At 46.0% G+C, this 19,366-nt stretch overlaps 1 protein-coding gene across 1 annotated transcript in view; it reads right to left on the bottom strand.

Moving 5' to 3' along the window:
• The window catches only part of LOC126100701 (glucose dehydrogenase [FAD, quinone]-like), an 84,915-nt gene extending 77,764 nt beyond the window's left edge, over window positions 1-7,151 (bottom strand). Inside the window, exons 1-3 of the mRNA XM_049911317.1 lie at window positions 7,138-7,151; window positions 6,847-6,994; window positions 3,232-3,528 (exon numbers count right to left, since the gene is read on the bottom strand). Of these exons, the coding sequence (XP_049767274.1) occupies window positions 3,232-3,528; window positions 6,847-6,994; window positions 7,138-7,151 (459 nt within the window). The remainder of the gene's footprint in view (window positions 1-3,231; window positions 3,529-6,846; window positions 6,995-7,137) is intronic.
• Window positions 7,152-19,366: the final 12,215 nt, after the last annotated feature.

A 19,366-nucleotide genomic window follows, 5' to 3' on the forward strand; every position in this document is an offset into this window, starting at 1 on the left:
GGATAGCTGTACGACAATTCAAGGAAATCGCGTTAACAGTTTTTGTTACCATAAACAAGACTGACAATTCTTAACTTTGGAATTGCAAGAACGTGTCACAAGCTACGGGGGCACATGCAAACAGTGAAACTCCTGTGCTGTATAGAAGCAGCTGGTACGGGTCACGCGTCAGGGTCCGGTGCTGTGCGGCGAGGGGTGGCAGGGGCGGCGCCCGCGTCCCCTGCTTGCAGAGAGAGGCCGCCGCCCCCGCCGTGGTGCGCGCCCAGTCGGCGGGCCACTGGCCGACGTCGTCTCACAGCCTTCTCTGCTCTCGAGTTCTTCGCCTTCGTGCCGGCGCTTGTGGTGACCCCGGACCAGCGTCCACGTGACGAAATTGGCGGGAGATGGACGGCGGTGGGTCGATTCCGATTGGCCCGTCTGGGCCAGAACGCGGAGCTTTGACTTTGCAGTACTGTTGAAAATGTTTGTATGCGTTTTATCGAGAAAATAAATAGCGATACTTTCAGATCTTTGGATGACACGTCGTTTTGTTTGTTCTCAGTGGCATTTACCATAGGAAATTAGACAACGACTTCTGCTATGAATTTTTTGTTTATTTCATCAATCGAAGCTATTATAAATGCAAGTTACTGAATTTTGTTACTATATTTAGACTTTTTTGTAAGGAGGGTGGCTTGTCGTAACCTCATTTTCATTGTTCAGGTGCCGAACTGCAGAACAGATAGTTCTCATAAGACACCGAAGTTTGGCTCCGATGTGTAAACGGAAAATGCCACTCAGGACAAGTGAAACAGAGTGCAGAAAAATTCTCCAATCACACTGCAGTAGACTCAATCGCAACGGGTAATCGTCTGAGATAAGAAAATGGTTGTACTTCTTCATCAGGACGCCGTGTACGGTATCCAAAGATCAATTTTAATGCTGTCCGGAAGTACCGCGTACGGCAGATGACACAGTACGTGGAAAGGCTGTGTTCGCGTAGGGGTAAGCCACACCAAAGTGCGAGCAGCCGTCTTCGGTTGCTTGCAGATGACGCTGTCGCTTATCGACTAATAAAGTCACCAGAAGATCAAAACAAACTGCAAAACGATTTAGAAAAAATACCTGAATGGTCGGAAAAGTCGCAGTTGACCCTAAGTAACGGAAAGTGTGAGGTCATCCGCATGAGTGCTAAAAGGAACTCGTTAAACTTCGGTTACACTATAAATCATTCTAATCTAAAAGCCGTAAATTGAGCTAAATACCTAGGTATTACAATTACGAACGACTTAAATTAGAACGAACACACAGATACTGTTGTGGGGAAGGCTAACCAAAGACGGCGTTTTATTGGCATGACACTTGGAAAATGTAACATACCTACTAAGGAGACTGCTTACACTACGCTTGTCCGTCCTCTTTTAGAATACTGCTGCGCGGTGTGGGATCGTTACCAGGTAGGACTGACGGAGTACATCGAAAAAGTTCAAAGAAAGGCAGCACGTTTTGTATTATCGCGAAATAGGGGAGAGAGTGTCACAGAAATGATACAGGATTTGGGCTGGAAATCATTACAAGCAAGGCGTTTTTCGTTGCGACGGAATCTTCTCACCAAATTCCAATCACCAACTATCTCCTCCGAATGCGAAATTATTTTGTTGACACCAACCGACATAGGGAGAAACGATCACCACGATAAAATAAGGTAAATCAGAGCTCGTACGGAAAGTTAGAGGTGTTCATTCTTTCCGCGCGCTGTACGAGATTGGAATAATAGAGAATTGTGAAGGTGGTTCGATGAAAGTTGGTGATATATATACACTCCTGGAAATGGAAAAAAGAACACATTGACACCGGTGTGTGAACCCACCATACTTGCTCCGGACACTGCGAGAGGGCTGTACAAGCAATGATCACACGCACGGCACAGCGGACACACCAGGAACCGCGGTGTTGGCCGTCGAATGGCGCTAGCTGCGCAGCATTTGTGCACCGCCGCCGTCAGTGTCGGCCAGTTTGCCGTGGCATACGGAGCTCCATCGCAGTCTTTAACACTGGTAGCATGCCGCTACAGCGTGGACGTGAACCGTATGTGCAGTTGACGGACTTTGAGCGAGGGCGTATAGTGGGCATGCGGGAGGCCGGGTGGACGTACCGCCGAATTGCTCAACACGTGGGGCGTGAGGTCTCCACAGTACATCGATGTTGTCGCCAGTGGTCGGCGGAAGGTGCACGTGCCCGTCGACCTGGGACCGGACCGCAGCGACGCACGGATGCACGCCAAGACCGTAGGATCCTACGCAGTGCCGTAGGGGAACGCACCGCCACTTCCCAGCAAATTAGGGACACTGTTGCTCCTGGGGTATCGGCGAGGACCATTCGCAACCGTCTCCATGAAGCTGGGCTACGGTCCCGCACACCGTTAGGCCGTCTTCCGCTCACGCCCCAACATCGTGCAGCCCGCCTCCAGTGGTGTCGCGACAGGCGTGAATGGAGGGACGAATGGAGACGTGTCGTCTTCAGCGATGAGAGTCGCTTCTGCCTCGGTGCCAATGACGGTCGTATGCGTGTTTGGCGCCGTGCAGGTGAGCGCCACAATCAGGACTGCATACGACCGAGGCACACAGGGCCAACACCCGGCATCATGGTGTGGGGAGCGATCTCCTACACTGGCCGTACACCACTGGTGATCGTCGAGGGGACACTGAATAGTCCACGGTACATCCAAACCGTCATCGAACCCATCGTTCTACCATTCCTAGACCGGCAAGGGAACTTGCTGTTCCAACAGGACAATGCACGTCCGCGTGTATCCCGTGCCACCCAACGTGCTCTAGAAGGTGTAAGGCAACTACCCTGGCCAGCAAGATCTCCGGATCTGTCCCCCATTGAGCATGTTTGGGACTGGATGAAGCGTCGTCTCACGCGGTCTGCACGTCCAGCACGAACGCTGGTCCAACTGAGGCGCCAGGTGGAAATGGCATGGCAAGCCGTTCCACAGGACTACATCCAGCATCTCTACGATCGTCTCGATGGGAGAATAGCAGCCTGCATTGCTGCGAAAGGTGGATATACACTGTACTAGTGCCGACATTGTGCATGCTCTGTTGCCTGTGTCTATGTGCCTGTGGTTCTGCCAGTGTGATCATGTGATGTATCTGACCCCAGGAATGTGTCAATAAAGTTTCCCCTTCCTGGGACAATGAATTCACGGTGTTCTTATTTCAATTTCCAGGAGTGTATATTTCTTACACTGCTAATGCTTCGTGCTTTGGCGAGGGCACGTGTTAAAGAGTAGCGGACCGACCGCGGCCCGCCTGTGTGGTGGGAGGCGAGTCCGGCTATTTGCAGCCGGCTGCGAGTGTCGGCGTGCGGCTGCCTCTGTAAATACGGCGCCTCTGCTCTCCTCTTCTCTCCTCTCCTCTCTGCCGGCCACTTGCCGCTGCCAGCACGCTCGCTGACGTTGCGGCTGGCTGCCTGCGTGTTCACTGCGTGCCGTTCCCGCCTCGACAGCTTCCGTGCCGCAGCTCCAGTGGGCAAAACTGAATGCTAATTGTATTAAATACGGAAAAAGCGACAGTACCGCGTGAAGAGGCAGTTACGGACAGAGGGGTCACGAGAGTGAACGCCTCGACCCAATGCTTCCTAACTACTCCTCCAGTAGCTGCGTGCCAGTGTGTCGAATTGATTAAATTTCATGCTTATGCGAACTTATTTTTAGCAAAGGAAAAAAAACTATTCCTACGTGTGAAGGATGGTGTGAGTACGTCACGGCTATCGAGTGCTTCTAACCTTACTGAAACTTTCCAGAGGGCGTAGCAGTACCACACCGACAAATCGCGTACAGACAATTGGTTGTCGTGCAATGGCTGTAGAACGAGCAGTGACAGAACAGCTTCGGGGCAACGTTATGGCAAGAAGAATAGGCGGAGATCCTTCCCGAAAGGCTGTACGAGAAAATCGTAGGATTATTCGACTGCCTCAGACAGAGAGTTGACAACAGTTAAAATGTGTGCAGGGGTTACAGGCTCAGTGTCAACACGAACCATTCGAAGCAGATTGCTGAAAGCCGGATCCACATGCCGTTGCGCTGACACCATACCATGGACGAAATACTTCAATGATGTAGAGCTAGAATTAACTGTTACATTTAGTTGCATTCTGCGGTGTTCAACGACGAGGCTTTCTTCAGTTTGTGGTTCTCAGATCGACGGCGACGTGTCCCTAGACGCCTCATGAAAGGCTACGGCAAGCAGCGATTCTAGAGCTCGTGGGAACCTGGCGAGCTATCGGTTATTACAACAGAATGGGTAATCGGTGTAACACTTCTACTCTAAAATCCGTGACAGTGTGGCTGACGGTGACAGCGAGGCAGTGCACGTGAGGGCCGGTGTCAGCTCTCTTCAGCGTCAGGCACACATCCCAGAATTCTGTTTCCACACCTCGATATGCCCCGCACAGAAGCTCACGCGCGGTTGTGGTCCCACTTATGAATCAGCGCTGAAACTGTTACGGGAAAAAATTTAGGTTCACTTTCCGAAAAAAAGAAACGTAAATTCCTTTTTGAGGGAGGCCACTAATTTATACAGCGTTAGAGTTCGTACAACAACACTGTTGAAAAAAAAAGCACGAAATATAACACAACATTCGGCGTGTGTGACTGCTTCGTAAGCCACGAATTTACACTCGTTAACAGTAACTGTGATAACAGTTAAATAATATTGAATAATGACAATTAAAAACCATTCTGACCAATGTAGACGCTTCTGCTCAACATACAAACTACCGCGACCCGTAACGCTGCACTCGGGACCGTTCACATTGGTGGACACAACCCAAGTCTTCGTCAGGGGTAGTGGAGTCTGTGTCGGAGCTTTCACCAGTCATCGGCCAGGAAAAGGAACGCTACCGTACAAGGCCACGCTACCACCAAATACAAATGGAGAAGCTCCCTCGAATTGAACCGGCTCGCCGTAACTCATGACTACAGTGCAAAAACGATGCAATACGCTGCCCAACGGAAAGGCGTGACACACATCGCACATCGTTACATCTCGCCAGGGGACAATGTGTTATAACTATTACAACGGTACCAAATGGCATATTTCAGCAGGCAGACAACACAGCAGAGTTTACGCTTGCCCATCCCCTGATTCGTCAGCTATACGTCATGTCCGCTTAGGGGGGAGCGGCGCGGAACGGTGTCTGTCGTCTAACTTCGTGTAGAGGCGCTGGGGTGCGCTCAGACTGGCGAGTAACGAAGCAGTGTCTGTTACAGTTCAGTAAGGTTTATCTGTTGTCGCGCGCGAGCTGCGCAGTCTGCCTGTAAAAGTGAGAGAACTCGCTGTTACAACTTTCCAGGGCTTCTTTGAAGTAAAGGAAGTCTGTCACTCTTTTTTTTTTCTTCACACTCAACGCTTAATCCACCTAAATCGCCATGTTCTTAGCTATCTTTGTGTACAATGCAGTTGGCAAAGATGTATATGGTGGTTAATGAATATTTTCTCAATAGATAGGCGTTGTGGCGGAATGGTCTACTGGTATAGTTCGTTCCTCCCCGATCGCCTTTTATTCTTCATTTGACGAATTCTACCGCATGATTTGCCTTTCTCGCTTGCAGACGGTACGTCATTGTGTACAGAAAACGGAGAGACGAAATTGGTCCACAAAAAACGTGGGAAAAGCTGTTGAATCGGTAATTAATAAAACGATGATCCACGAAAAAGCATCGAAACAATTTGTGGAGCCTTTGACAACTTGAAACCGATACGTAACAGAGAAAAAGGACAATTGCCGTTCAACAACTGACAGAATATCGGTGTGATTTCAGTGACGAGCAAGAGATAGAACTTGTGAAATATCTTAATTGTCTGTAAAAGAGGCCGGCCGAAGTGGCCGCGCGGTTCTGGCGCTGCAGTCTGGAACCGCGAGACCGCTACGGTCGCAGGTTCGAATCCTGCCTCGGGCATGGATGTTTGTGATGTCCTTAGGTTAGTTAGGTTTAACTAGTTCTAAGTTCTAGGGGACTAATGACCTCAGCAGTTGAGTCCCATAGTGCTCAGAGCCATTTGAGCCATTTTGTCTGTAAAAGAGATGTCTCGGTATGACTACGAAGGAACTGCGCAGATGAGCGTATCACCTAGCAGAACGAAACAGTTGCCCACACCCATTCAACAATGAAACAAAAATGGCTGGAGAAATTGGGTCCTTAGATTTCTGGATCGCCATCACGATTTAAGTTTAAGGTAGTGGTGCAAACAGTGAGCTCGTATCCCGTATGCAGACATAGATGGCGAGGACGATGAAGGCTAGCTTACTTGTAAGACGTGTCATCGAAGAAAGTAAAAAGGAGTTCGATCCACCCCGTGGTTATTTACTTTATTGACATAACAAACAAAATGCATTTACAAATTTTATTACAAAAAGTATGAATTAACGGTTTCTAATTTTTGTAAAAACGTTTTTCATCACTGAGACCTCCAATATTGCTGCAAACGTTAAGCGGGTCTTTCCGGCCCGGTCCCCTCTATTTCCGTACACGATGAGTTTCAGGCATGCTAAGCAATTCCTCAAGAGGATAACATTTGCGAGCTGTTGATTCCACGCCACGGTGAACAGATGTGTGCGTACGTGCCTGTGGGGGTCACACTTCATATGATAATGGTGATTATGGACGACAGTTCCGAAAGGAGTGCGAGTTTAATGATTTAATTTACGTTGTGTGGCGAACATTCCCACAAAGTTGGAAAGATATGGGGTAACATTTTCACTTCCGTTAATGTCGCTGAAGACTGCAAGTCCTTCAAGAGCTCAGCTAGCAGAGGATGTCGAGCAGCTAATGGTTGAGATGTAAACTAGCGTGCGTACCGACTGTAAGCGCGCGCCACCCCCGCGATGCAGGGAGCTGTGCGTGACACGTGGAGCGGGGGTGGGGGCGGCACGTGCCCGCCCCCAGCCGCATCGACCGCCCGCCGGCTCCACCGCCTGCCCCTCTGTCGCCGCCAACAGGTTGCCTCTGGCGTGGAATTACGGCCGCACCCCCTCCTCCGCTGTTTTCCCTCACGCTCTCCGCGGCGCTCGCGGACTCCTGCCGCCGCTGCAGTCACGCACCACGTAATGACAGCGCCGCGTTGAAACGCAGTACTCGCTGCCTCTCACTTGGCCGCTGCCATTAGCGCTTGTGACAATAGAAAAATCGCTCCTTCTCCGTCTACCTGAATTTCGACGAGGGCTACTCAGAAAGTAAGGTCCGATTAGGCGCAAAATAGAAACCACAGTGAAAATACGATGAAACTTCACACAAATGTATTGGGCTGCGTCTCTTAGTACACTCCTGGAAATTCAAATAAGAACACCGTGAATTCATTGTCCCAGGAAGGGGAAACTTTATTGACACATTCCTGGGGTCAGATACATCACATGATCACACTGCCAGAACCACAGGCACATATACACAGGCAACAGAGCATGCACAATGTCGGCACTAGTACAGTGTATATCCACCTTTAGCAGCAATGCAGGCTGCTATTCTCCCATGGAGACGATCGTAGAGATGCTGGATGTAGTCCTGTGGAACGGCTTGCCATGCCATTTCCACCTGGCGCCTCAGTTGGACCAGCGTTCGTGCTGGACGTGCAGACCGCGTGAGACGACGCTCCATCCAGTCCCAAACATGCTCAATGGGGGACAGATCCGGAGATCTTGCTGGCCAGGGTAGTTGACTTACACCTTCTAGAGCACGTTGGGTGGCACGGGATACATGCGGACGTGCATTGTCCTGTTGGAACAGCAAGTTCCCTTGCCGGTCTAGGAATGGTAGAACGATGGGTTCGATGACGGTTTGGATGTACCGTGCACTATTCAGTGTCCCCTCGACGATCACCAGTGGTGTACGGCCAGTGTAGGAGATCGCTCCCCACACCATGATACCGGGTGTTGGCCCTGTGTGCCTCGGTCGTATGCAGTCCTGATTGTGGCGCTCACCTGCACGGCGCCAAACACGCATACGACCATCATTGGCACCAAGGCAGAAGCGACTCCCATCGCTGAAGACGACACGTCTCCATTCGTCCCTCCATTCACGCCTGTCGCGACACCACTGGAGGCGGGCTGCACGATGTTGGGGCGTGAGCGGAAGACGGCCTAACGGTGTGCGGGACCGTAGCCCAGCTTCATGGAGACGGTTGCGAATGGTCCTCGCCGATACCCCAGGAGCAACAGTGTCCTTAATTTGCTGGGAAGTGGCGGTGCGGTCCCCTACGGCACTGCGTAGGATCCTACGGTCTTGGCGTGCATCCGTGCGTCGCTGCGGTCCGGTCCCAGGTCGACGGGCACGTGCACCTTCCGCCGACCACTGGCGACAACATCGATGTACTGTGGAGACCTCACGCCCCACGTGTTGAGCAATTCGGCGGTACGTCCATCCGGCCTCCCGCATGCCCACTATACGCCCTCGCTCAAAGTCCGTCAATTGCACATACGGTTCACGTCCACGCTGTCGCGGCATGCTACCAGTGTTAAAGACTGCGATGGAGCTCCGTATGCCACGGCAAACTGCCTGACACTGACGGCGGCGGTGCACAAATGCTGCGCAGCTAGCGCCATTCGACGGCCAACACCGCGGTACCTGGTGTGTCCGCTGTGCCGTGCGTGTGATCATTGCTTGTATAGCCCTCTCGCAGTGTCCGGAGCAAGTATGGTGGGTCTGACACACCGGTGTCAATGTGTTCTTTTTTCCATTTCCAGGAGTGTATGTCCGTCCTTCGCGCCACGGCGCTCTTTTCCTTTCCGAGCGCACACTTAGCACGTAAAGATGCAGCCCACATAACATAACTGTAATGCGTTTCTTTGTTTATGATTATTCGCGGCTGCTTTCTGCACGGGCAATGAAGATGCTTCTACAGCATTTTTGATGGGAACTGTTTGATCACCCACAATACAGGCCGTAATTGGTTCCCCCTGAGTTTCATCTCTATTCGCATGAACCGCTGGTTATGAAGACGACATGATGGCACGGACTAAGAGCAGTACACCAGCACAGATAAATGGCGGAAAGCACACGCGGCTGCCTTCTATGACGGGGACATTGGAAAGTTGGTTCGGCGCTACGACAATTGTCCAAGCGGTGCGCAGACTATAAAGACGAACAGCTGGAAGGTGTAGCTAGCCGGCCGCTGTGGCCGAGCCGTTCTACTCGCTTCAGTCCGGAACCGCACTGCTGCTACGGTCGCAGATTCGAATCCTGCCTCGGGCATGAATGTATGTGATGTCCTCAGGTTAGTTACGTTTCAGTAGTTCTAAGTTCTAGGGGACTGATGACCTCAGAAGTTAAGTCCCATAGTGCTCAGAGCCATTTGAACGAAGGTGTAGCTAGCTGTTGCAAATAAAACATTTTTAGTTTTCACAGTAGTTTCCATTTCGTGACCGATCTGACCATACTTTCCGAATAGTCCTCGTAAATACAGCTCTGACAGTTATGAGGGTAATAGTGTGTCTGACACAGGAAATGTAATGGACTCGGGTGTCTTTACAGTTATGTCGAAGTTTTACTGTCTAACAAAAATTTAAGAAATCAAATTGCTGTCATATCCTGGGGGCGTTATTCTTGTGCTCAACTGAAAGCGCATAAGGTTTTGCCTGCCGTGGTCCACTGTCCAGTGGACGAACGTTGAAATGCCCCATTATTAACATAAGATAGTTCGTACCCTGTCGGATATCAGACGAATATAAGAGGGAGTGATTATTTCTAATGACGACCCGACTATTAGCAGGAAGTCTGAAGATACAAGGAAGAGCGTTTGCTCTCTTGGGATCAGTTTACCGAGTATTGAAGATGTACATGCGTACAATATATAAAATTTATCGAATAGAACTTCGCACAGAGCTGTTCAGGCGTACAGATTGTACCGTCCGAAGAAAAAGGCGTTGAATCGCAGCTTGTCCCAGCTGCCGTACGAAATAATTAGGATTCACTATTCACAGTCCAAAGCCGTAGAGACCATCGCGTAGGAATTCAGCAGCTAGTCAGCACACCTCATCGTTTACCCACTTCTTTACATTCTCATCCTTGGTCGGCAGTTTTCTAACGCTATCATCTGCTCTCACCTCTAACTCACCCCGACTTTCGTAGAGCATACAACCGACGAATAATGATCCCAATAAACGTAATCAATACTGAACTAAGGAAATCTCTCTTAATTAGGGGAAGACCCTTTCGTATTTTTCGGATGACGTGGTACTTCGCCCTTTAAGTATGATGTGAGCATTCTAAGGACTCGCTAATGCCTGGAAAGTTCCTTCAACGTTAGCCTTGAAGCAGCTGAAGCAGTACTTTCTAACATCGAGCCGGTGGCTGTGTGGCTCTTCCCTGCTCTCCCTGCCTGCTCTGGTTCAACGACCCGCTTCTCACATGCTGCGAGTAAACTGTACTGGCAGCCGCGTGATACTCACAGGGTTGAGGGGCTTTGTGAAAATAAATTAATGCGTGTTAACATTCTACTTGGCACACACTAATATATGGCAAAATTACCTGTGTACGACACCAATTTACATACACAGGGTGTTAGAAAAAGGTACGGCCAAACTTTCAGGAAACATTCCTCACACACAAAGAAAGGAAATATGTTATGTGGACATGTGTCCGGAAACGGTTACTTTCCATGTTAGAGCTCATTTTATTACTTCTCTTCAAATCACATTAATCATGGAATGGAAACACACAGCAACAGAACGTACCAGCGTGACTTCAGACACTTTGTTACAGGAAATGTTCACAATGTCCTCCGTTAGCGAGGATACATGCATCCACCCTCCGTCGCATGGAATCCCTGATTGCGCTGGTGCAGCCTTGGAGAATGGCGTATTGTATCACAGTCGTCCACAATACGAGCACGAAGTGTGTCTACATTTGGTACCGGGGTTGCGTAGACAAGAGCTTTCAAATGCCCCCATAAATGAAAGTCAAGATGGTTGAGGTCAGGAGAGCGTGGAGGCCATGGAATTGGTCCGCCTCTACCAATCCATCGGTCACCGAATCTGTTGTTGAGAAGCGTACGAACACTTCGACTGAAATGTGCAGGAGCTCCATCGTGCATGAACCACGTGTTGTGTCGTACTTGAAAAGACACATGTTGTAGCAGCACAGGTAGAGTATCCCATATGAAATCATGGCGGTGAATCGAGGAAGTACAGTACATACTGACGAAACTAAAATGAGCTCTAACATGGAAATTAAGAGTTTCCGGACACATGTCCACATAACATCTTTTCTTTATTTGTGTGTGAGGAATGTTTCCTGAAAGTTTGGCCGTACCTTTTTGTAACACCCTGTATACGACACTGCACAATCAAGTCAGTCATTTGTAGAACGTAAAAGCCTGATTCAGTGTACAGGAATCTTTATAGAATGCTTTGATTCCAGTCGTAAATAAATGAAAAAATGTAACCCGGAAAAGGAAATCGAAGTGCTTTTAGAATTTACGCAGAAGTTAGCCAATGGTGTTGAAATGGCTGAAAAGTTCTCATATCGATCCGGAAACACTGGTAAAATAAAAGACCAAAATGTAAACAAACACTACTGTTGTCTCAGAGCTGTTAAACTCAAATATTCCTTAACTGAATCATTGGTCGGTGCTCGCCAGAATATCATAATAGGCAAGTCTTGCTAATGTTTTTGCAAAATTACATTTATTTGGTCACGAACCGGCTCTCGACTTCTATAGAGGTGACAACTGAATGTCGCAAACGAAGATAAAATGACGTGCGACTTACGCGCACATATTATTTACGCGGAAGATACAAAAATGATGAGATACGGAGTGTTCACGTAGGAAACTATTAATTTTTTTTGTCATGGGAAAATAGTTCCGTTAACTAAAAAGGGAAACAGTTTATTACGTGGAGACATTTAACTACTGATAGAAAAATAATGTTGAATTTACAATTTCAATCTAGTATTTGTAACTAAAACTTAATTTAGCACAGGGGAATAAGGAAATTTTTATCGTTCAATACTAAGCCGGCCGGCATTCTGTGTCATACGTTTGTTGATTTCCAGTATTTCCAGTCGGGCCATCTTACTGGTTTTCTTAAGAGACTGTGAAACTTCACATCGCATAACACATGAGTCGTTCTCTGTTAAAGGATGATCGGCAAAGGTTGAATCTTTCTCTTTTGATCTCCAGTTTGCCTCATTTTCGGGTGACCTCATTGTCTGAACTTTTCACCGAGCTAACGGCGGGCGTCCAAGCGCGCGCCCTGTGTGCGGACACACACGTTGTGAAACCAGTGTGTCAGTCCCACAAAAGGGCCTTGAACCAAACACTTGAAACTTTGGTAAAAGATAAAAACAATGTGCATCGGAAACCGTGTTCATGCATAGGGAATGTATGATACATATCGAATTAAGAATTTTAAATATGAAAGCACAACACAACAACTAAATAACGCTAAATAATCATATACGAGGTTTGTTCGAAAATAACGGGAATTTTTTAATAATATTTTATTTATCCGTTTACATCAGTGTTATCCTCCACAAAACAGTACTCGTTAGATGGTATACCTTATCCCAGCGCTTTTTCCAGTTTCCCGATATACTTCTGGAACTCGATCTTTGGGATAGCTTTTAGCTCTCCGTGATGAGTGTTACCTCATCTGTGCTTGTGAAACGTTGGTGCTTTTAGAGCTCCTTTATTTTTGGGATCATAAAAAGTGAGATGCGACATTATCTTCTAGCTAATATGAAGCTAGGACACCGTTACAGTATTGATTTTGGCCATAAAGTTACGAACAAGCAATGAAATGTCAGCAGATGTGCAATCGTGATGAAAAAGCCATGAATTTTTTCAGCACAAATCTCCACTTTTATCCCGCATTGTTTTCCGAAACGGCGTTGAACTTAAAAGTATTACAGGAGCATCAAAGTAATGTAGTCTCCGCCATGGCGATATTCGTTGGTCATATATCGGCTCATTCTGTTCTTCAAAGTCGTGCCTAAACATTTTAAGTGTACAGTGACTTGTTCACCTATAAATAATTAAATCGTAATTTTTTTGCTTTTTGTGGTGAAATGCCCTGTCAAATACCAGAAGAGGTACATATCGGGCATCGTATTGCGCTTCGCAACGGTGGTAACGCAATAGTTGCTACCAAAAACATTTGCTATGTTTATCCAACCGCATTAGACGACCGTAATAAGTTCAGATCTGGTGACTTTGATCTTTTAGATTCGCGTCGATCAGGAAGACCAACTTCAGTGACATGCTAAGGGCGGCTTGGAAGCAAATCCGTGTCAGACAATCGACGAACTGTCAGACACTCTTAACCAACCTTGTTTGACCATCGAACAACTTTTGCGGCAGATTGATGGAAACAAAATGTATTGCTTCAGTAGCATGGTACCGGTCGCTTCATCACTGGAGATGAAAAATGGGTCATCTAAAAAGAATGCAAAAAGCAAAAGGTAGTGGTTCAGTCAGAATGAACAGCCACGAAGTACAGCTAAGCCAGGTCTACACACAATAGGAGGCGCTTTCGTGCGTTTGGTGGAGTACTCGTGGGAACGTTCATTTTGAAGTGCTGAAACCTGGACGAGCAGTGAATGGCGATCTTCATTGTGAACAGAACAGTCGAGTAAATCACTCTCCAGTTGAAAAGTGTCCAGCGATCGTCAACAGAAAAGGCGTTAGTCTGCAACACGGAAATGAAGACCGCACTGCGCAAGACGGACCCTGGAAAAAATTAATCAACCGGGGTGGGAGGTGTTGGCTCTCGCTTGATATTGCGCCACCTGATTTCCAATTACCCCGAGCGCTACAACACTTTCTAAGTAGCAAAAAAATTATAATCTTGATGTCCACAATGCCGTCGCCGCATGTTTCGCTCAAAAAGCTGTTGATTTTTATCGATTAGGCATTGAAAATTTGCACACCATAGGCCAAAAGGTTGTTAACAACGGTTATTACAGCTTCGCTTGAAAATGAAAACTTGTTAACAAGTTATCTTTTTGAATTTAATGTAAAAAAGTTGAAGTACTTTTCGGTCCCCCTAATACTACACGTTGTTGATGGTTCGACATTCCGGCAAGAACTGATGGTGCATTGTGCCGTCAAAATCGAAGGACACAATGAGCATAATGTTCACGTTTAACCTCACTTGTCGAACTTACAATTCCGTGGACTGTCCGATGACATGACATGACATATGTATGTGATGCTTGATGTTTACCTTCGGAACCCACGGTCTAAATGGAAAATTTTGTACAGACTTCAGGAGAAATCAGTGTACTTACAGTAATGTTTGCCCCTTCTCTCTCTCTGTCATCTGAAAGAACTACAGTTGCCAGTTACTATGATATTGTCGTCTGTTATCTCCTGTTGTATAATCTGTATGTCTCGACACAAATTGTAATTACATGTACCACGCATGTAAGAGATTACTGTATAACTGTCTAGCTAGTATGTACGCTATGTTCCAATAACAATTTAAAAAACATAAATACCTCTCACCGGAAGAGCACTATCGTAGGAAAGTGTTAAGATATTTTGTTACTGTCCGGGTGATAAATGTGGTACCTAATCCCCGTTGGTTCTGACACATTTATGATAGCATGCGATATTGGAAATAGTGAAGAACCCGTGTTACTGTGTGTGTGTGTGTGGGGGGGGGGGGGGGGGGAGGTGCGCCATAGCTTTTGCGAAGGAAGCACTTTGTAAACAGTAAGCACCGCTATTAATTAGCTCCGCGCTTAGATCTCCAGAGAGAGCGGTAGCACTTTAGAACAAACTGATCGTATTTCCTGCCCATGCAAGGGGACGGCGCCATGCGGAAATAGCACCGCACATCTAATTATAGCCGTGTGGCACTACTCTGCCGCTGGTTATCAAAGGAATTTTTTCTTGGCGCGCTCCGCTTCCATTTTAATCACTGTGGATTTAAAATACACCTTTAATAGCTGCGACAGAAACTCACTTCTCTACTGCACCAACCGTATGGTCAGCTGCTATCCACTGTCCCATGCACAACTGTACAGTGAGTTAGTTACGTGGATCATCTACCATCGTCTAATGAATAGGCGTTGCTAGAAACAAATAGTTTGGTGTGGTATTAAGAAAAAAAATATAATTTGTAACTCAACTTATTTTCTCCATCGCACAGTAAACGTCTAGTAGAATGGATTGTTATACAGCTGTCGTCAAAAACTGAAATTTTATTGGGGAAGAGCTGACTCTTAAGAGCTACGTAGATATAAGTTACATGTGAGTCTTTCTCTGTATGAATTATGTGTCGAATTGGCAGATGAATCTAGGTCTATTCATCAAGCTTTTGTATTTATATACAGCTGCATGCGATACAGGGTACTTTTCCGGCTCTGTATTCTGCAAAAATCAACACCTGTTTCTTTCAGGCACTGTTTATAATGTATTTGTTTTACAGATTTTTTGTTGATATCAGGTAATGCAGTACACTTTCTAAACAAATAAGAAGTATTTTGAATATTTTTAAACCTGCTTAGGGTTATTAAAAATTGCAAAGAACTTGATGCAATGTTTTTTTTCTAAAATGCTTCCTCGCCCGCATCTCGTGGTCGTGCTGTAGCGTTCTCGCTTCCCACGCCCGGGTTCCCGGGTTCGATTCCCGGCGGGGTCAGGGATTTTATCTGCCTCGTGATGGCTGGATGTTGTGTGCTGTCCTTAGGTTAGTTAGGTTTAAGTAGTTCTAAGTTCTAGGGGACTGATGACCTCAGATGTTAAGTCCCGTAGTGCTCAGAGCCATTAAAATGCTTCCTCAAATTGAGGTGTCATTTAATCAAATGTTATACATTTGCAGGACACCAAATTTTTACCAGATGTGCATGACATGGTGGCTGAGAAGCTAGACCTATTTATTCCACCTATTATGTATATTACAAGGATTAAAAAAATCATATTGTACTTTAATTTTTATAATTTTTTCCTAGTAAAAATTTTATTTTTTCTATAATTTAGTTGATTCTGCAATAAAGCTTTAGTACATAAGTATGGACTGTTGCAAGTTACAAAAAAAAATTAGAGCAATGCTTTATGATCTTTAGGAAATGTTTGCGCCTGAATTCTGAAAAATGCAACTTGCGGGAAGTTGCGAATGAAGATATGAGCCGAATTAAGCTGTGCCTCAGAATGTCCCTGAAGCACAGTCTTCATCCTGCAGCATTTCTTCATCTACAGGCTTCCTCTTGGCATTCCTTTCAGCACTTCTTGCTTCTTTGGTAACTTGAAGAGCGAATCTCTCAGCTTCATCCACCCGTTGTCTGTCACACGCAAGCAGTTCATCTCCCATATTAGAGCCACATTTTACGCCTAAATTTCTCAGGACTTCCAGCTTTCCTATCACTCCATCATTGAAACATACCACCAACTATTAACGTATTTAGTCCTACAAAAACATTCTTGGGTAATCTTCCCCATATGCAATTGTTGAAACTTTCATTTGTATTCTGAGTGCCCCCACGAAGACATTTACTAAGCAAAACAGGGTCACCCAGGTCTCTAAAAATTGGTTTTATTTCATTCATAACAGGCTCAGGAAGAGAATGTTTATTATGGTATATTTGACCACTTCTTTTGCTTTTTGGTAACCACACCAAGAATCTGCTCCTTTAGGGCAAAGTCCGTGAACAGGGTGGTCATCTGTGGACAACTTAGGAAAGTAGGTGGTCCACACAGCTTTTATCATTGCTGTAACATCATTCAGAAGTACAGTTCGTCTAAGGGCCAGTCCAAAATAACTCTGAAGAAGGTATATTTCAGTTTCTGTCAATGTGCCTCGGCCAGACAGAGATTCTATCAGGTAGCAACTTTCCTTTCATTTCTCTTCATAGCTTCCTCAATCTAGCACCCATCCTCTTTTTCATATGTCCACAACACTCCAGTTTTGTTACCAAGATATCACCATAAACATAGAACTCGATAATTTTATTGAAAGCTTTAGAGTCCCCATCGCCTAGGTACTTCGTATATCTAACTTTATAAACGGGCACAGACCTCTGAGATATTTTTAGAACTCCAATACACTCTGTACCTCCACTGTAACCATCATAATTCTTAGAACACTGACGTTCAGTATGTCCTTCAATGTTTCCATGGCAGGTGTGGCAGTACTTAGATAAGCACTCAACATCGACAACTTTTCCATTCTCCAGAGAAGTAGCACTTAAACACCATTCAAGGAACGATGTCCTCGATGTTGCCATGTCCCATCAAGTGCAACCGCAATGTCCCTGGTTCCACTAATTCTTACAGTTTCGTCTACTGCACATTCCATAGACCCTTTAGACACAACCGTCAAGTCACCTAAAAGTATTTTTATGTACTTGCTTGAACCTACTGGGGGGAGGATGAAACATCCCCATTATGTCCTTTATTGTGTTTGTGATTTACCGAAGCCGCCAAACAGTTAATTATTATGAATATATGAAAATGGTTCAAATGGCTGTGAGCACTATGGGACTTACCATCGGAGGTCATCAGTCCCCTAGAACTTAGAACTACTTAAACCTAACTAACCTAAGGACATCCATGCCCGAGGCAGGATTCAAACCTGCGACCGTAGCGGTGGCGCGGTTCAAGACTGAAGCGCCTAGAACCGCTCGGCCACATCGGCCCGCGTGAATATATGACAGTGTGCTTAGTGGATGAAAGGCCATCGGTTTTTCTGCTGTGGTTTCGGGGTTTTTTCGACAGAGTGCGGCTGTTCTGAGACGGAATAGTTAATGATCGAAAGTTTTTCTATTATTAAAGTACACAAAGGTTGCGATATACACACTGATATGTATTTTCTATCAACACACAAATTCTGAGGCAGTTGCTACCTTCGCCTTACACGTCTAATTAGGGTTATATCTTCTATCGGTTGCTGACTTTAAGTACTTAGTCACACGCAGTGATGGTGGTTAACATTCATAACAATCCTCACTGCAATCCGTGGTTGTTGCTGGCCGACGCTGTTGACGCGAAACACGTAATCCGGCACTTGTCACTTTGGGTTTCACACCACTCGCGAATCGGTATTGATGAGGGTCCACCCCACGACGATCAGGGGACACTCTCATTTGTCACACTCCAGTGACTTTACAATTTACTCCTCACTCGGCACATCCGCCATTGACCCCGTACTCAGCTGGACCGCCATTTTTATTTATTTATTTATTTATTTATTTATTTTTTTTTTTGCGAGTGTTCCCAGATCTGCTTCCACTCGACACCTACAGCGCTCGACCATCGACTCCTGTCTGCTATCGACCCGGGTGTCGGATACTAATAGATATGTTCGTGGGATGACTGATCCCTTACAAGGAGGCAGGTCCATCTAACTACAAAACGTTTGAGCAGCCTTTCTTCCTTTTCCTACTGCACGCATTGCACGCACTAACTTCAAATTCACATCGTATGGATTATGCACAATGTTCGAAGTCATTTTGGAGGTAGATTTATTGCAGGATCTACACAGAACAACTAATTTCGACGCTAAACCCTTCCTGCTACTTGTTGTTCAGTTATTCCCAGACAGCCTACACCATCACATTGTTTACATTTCACTACTTTCTTTATGAAAGAAGATAAGACGGCCACATCAACAACAAAAAATCCACTACAAACAGCGTCATTGTTAAAACAAGACTTTGAATTACCAGGAGGCGTGCCATATAGGAGTTTCTTCGCTGAAGAACTGACAGATAGGTTACTTTCAACAGTGTGGCTTGCTTTGTTTGTGATCTGGGTACCACGGAATTTGCTTTTATTGAATTTCTTGATTCGTGGCATAGTTCATATTTATTGCGCACTAAAGGATATGTACTTCCACAAATACATGTAGTACTTGGGCAACAAACATTCAGTAAGACGTTAACAAACTGCTTCAGCGAAACAAAAGTAAATGCTAGCAGAGATAATCATTTACAGACGCTAGAAACCTGCACTGTTACCAACATATACAATGTATCATACGTATAATCGCTGGAAACAGAAAGTTCACAATTCTTTTCGAAGTAATACTGTTTTGTGTAACAGAAATAAAAGGAGGCGTGGCGGCATACGTGACCGTAACTTTAAAATTTGTTATATAGGTAATTTTTGATTTGAAACCCCTATAAAGTATATATCGATGTAATCAGGAAGGACTATAGAATTTAATAAAGTAATGAAAAGTTCAGATTTTTCCACCATTTATAAGTAGCGTGAGGTGACGAAAGTCACGGGACGCCTCCTAACATCCTGTCTGACTTCCTTCTTCCCGGCGTACTGCGGCAACTGGACCTGGCATGGATTCAACAAGTCGTGGGAAGTCTCTCGCAGAAATATTGAGCCACGCTGCCTCTACAGCCGTCCACGACTGCGCACGTGTTGCCGGT

The sequence above is a fragment of the Schistocerca cancellata genome, chromosome 9, assembly GCF_023864275.1.
Source record: "Schistocerca cancellata isolate TAMUIC-IGC-003103 chromosome 9, iqSchCanc2.1, whole genome shotgun sequence".
Taxonomy (NCBI): domain Eukaryota; kingdom Metazoa; phylum Arthropoda; class Insecta; order Orthoptera; family Acrididae; genus Schistocerca; species Schistocerca cancellata.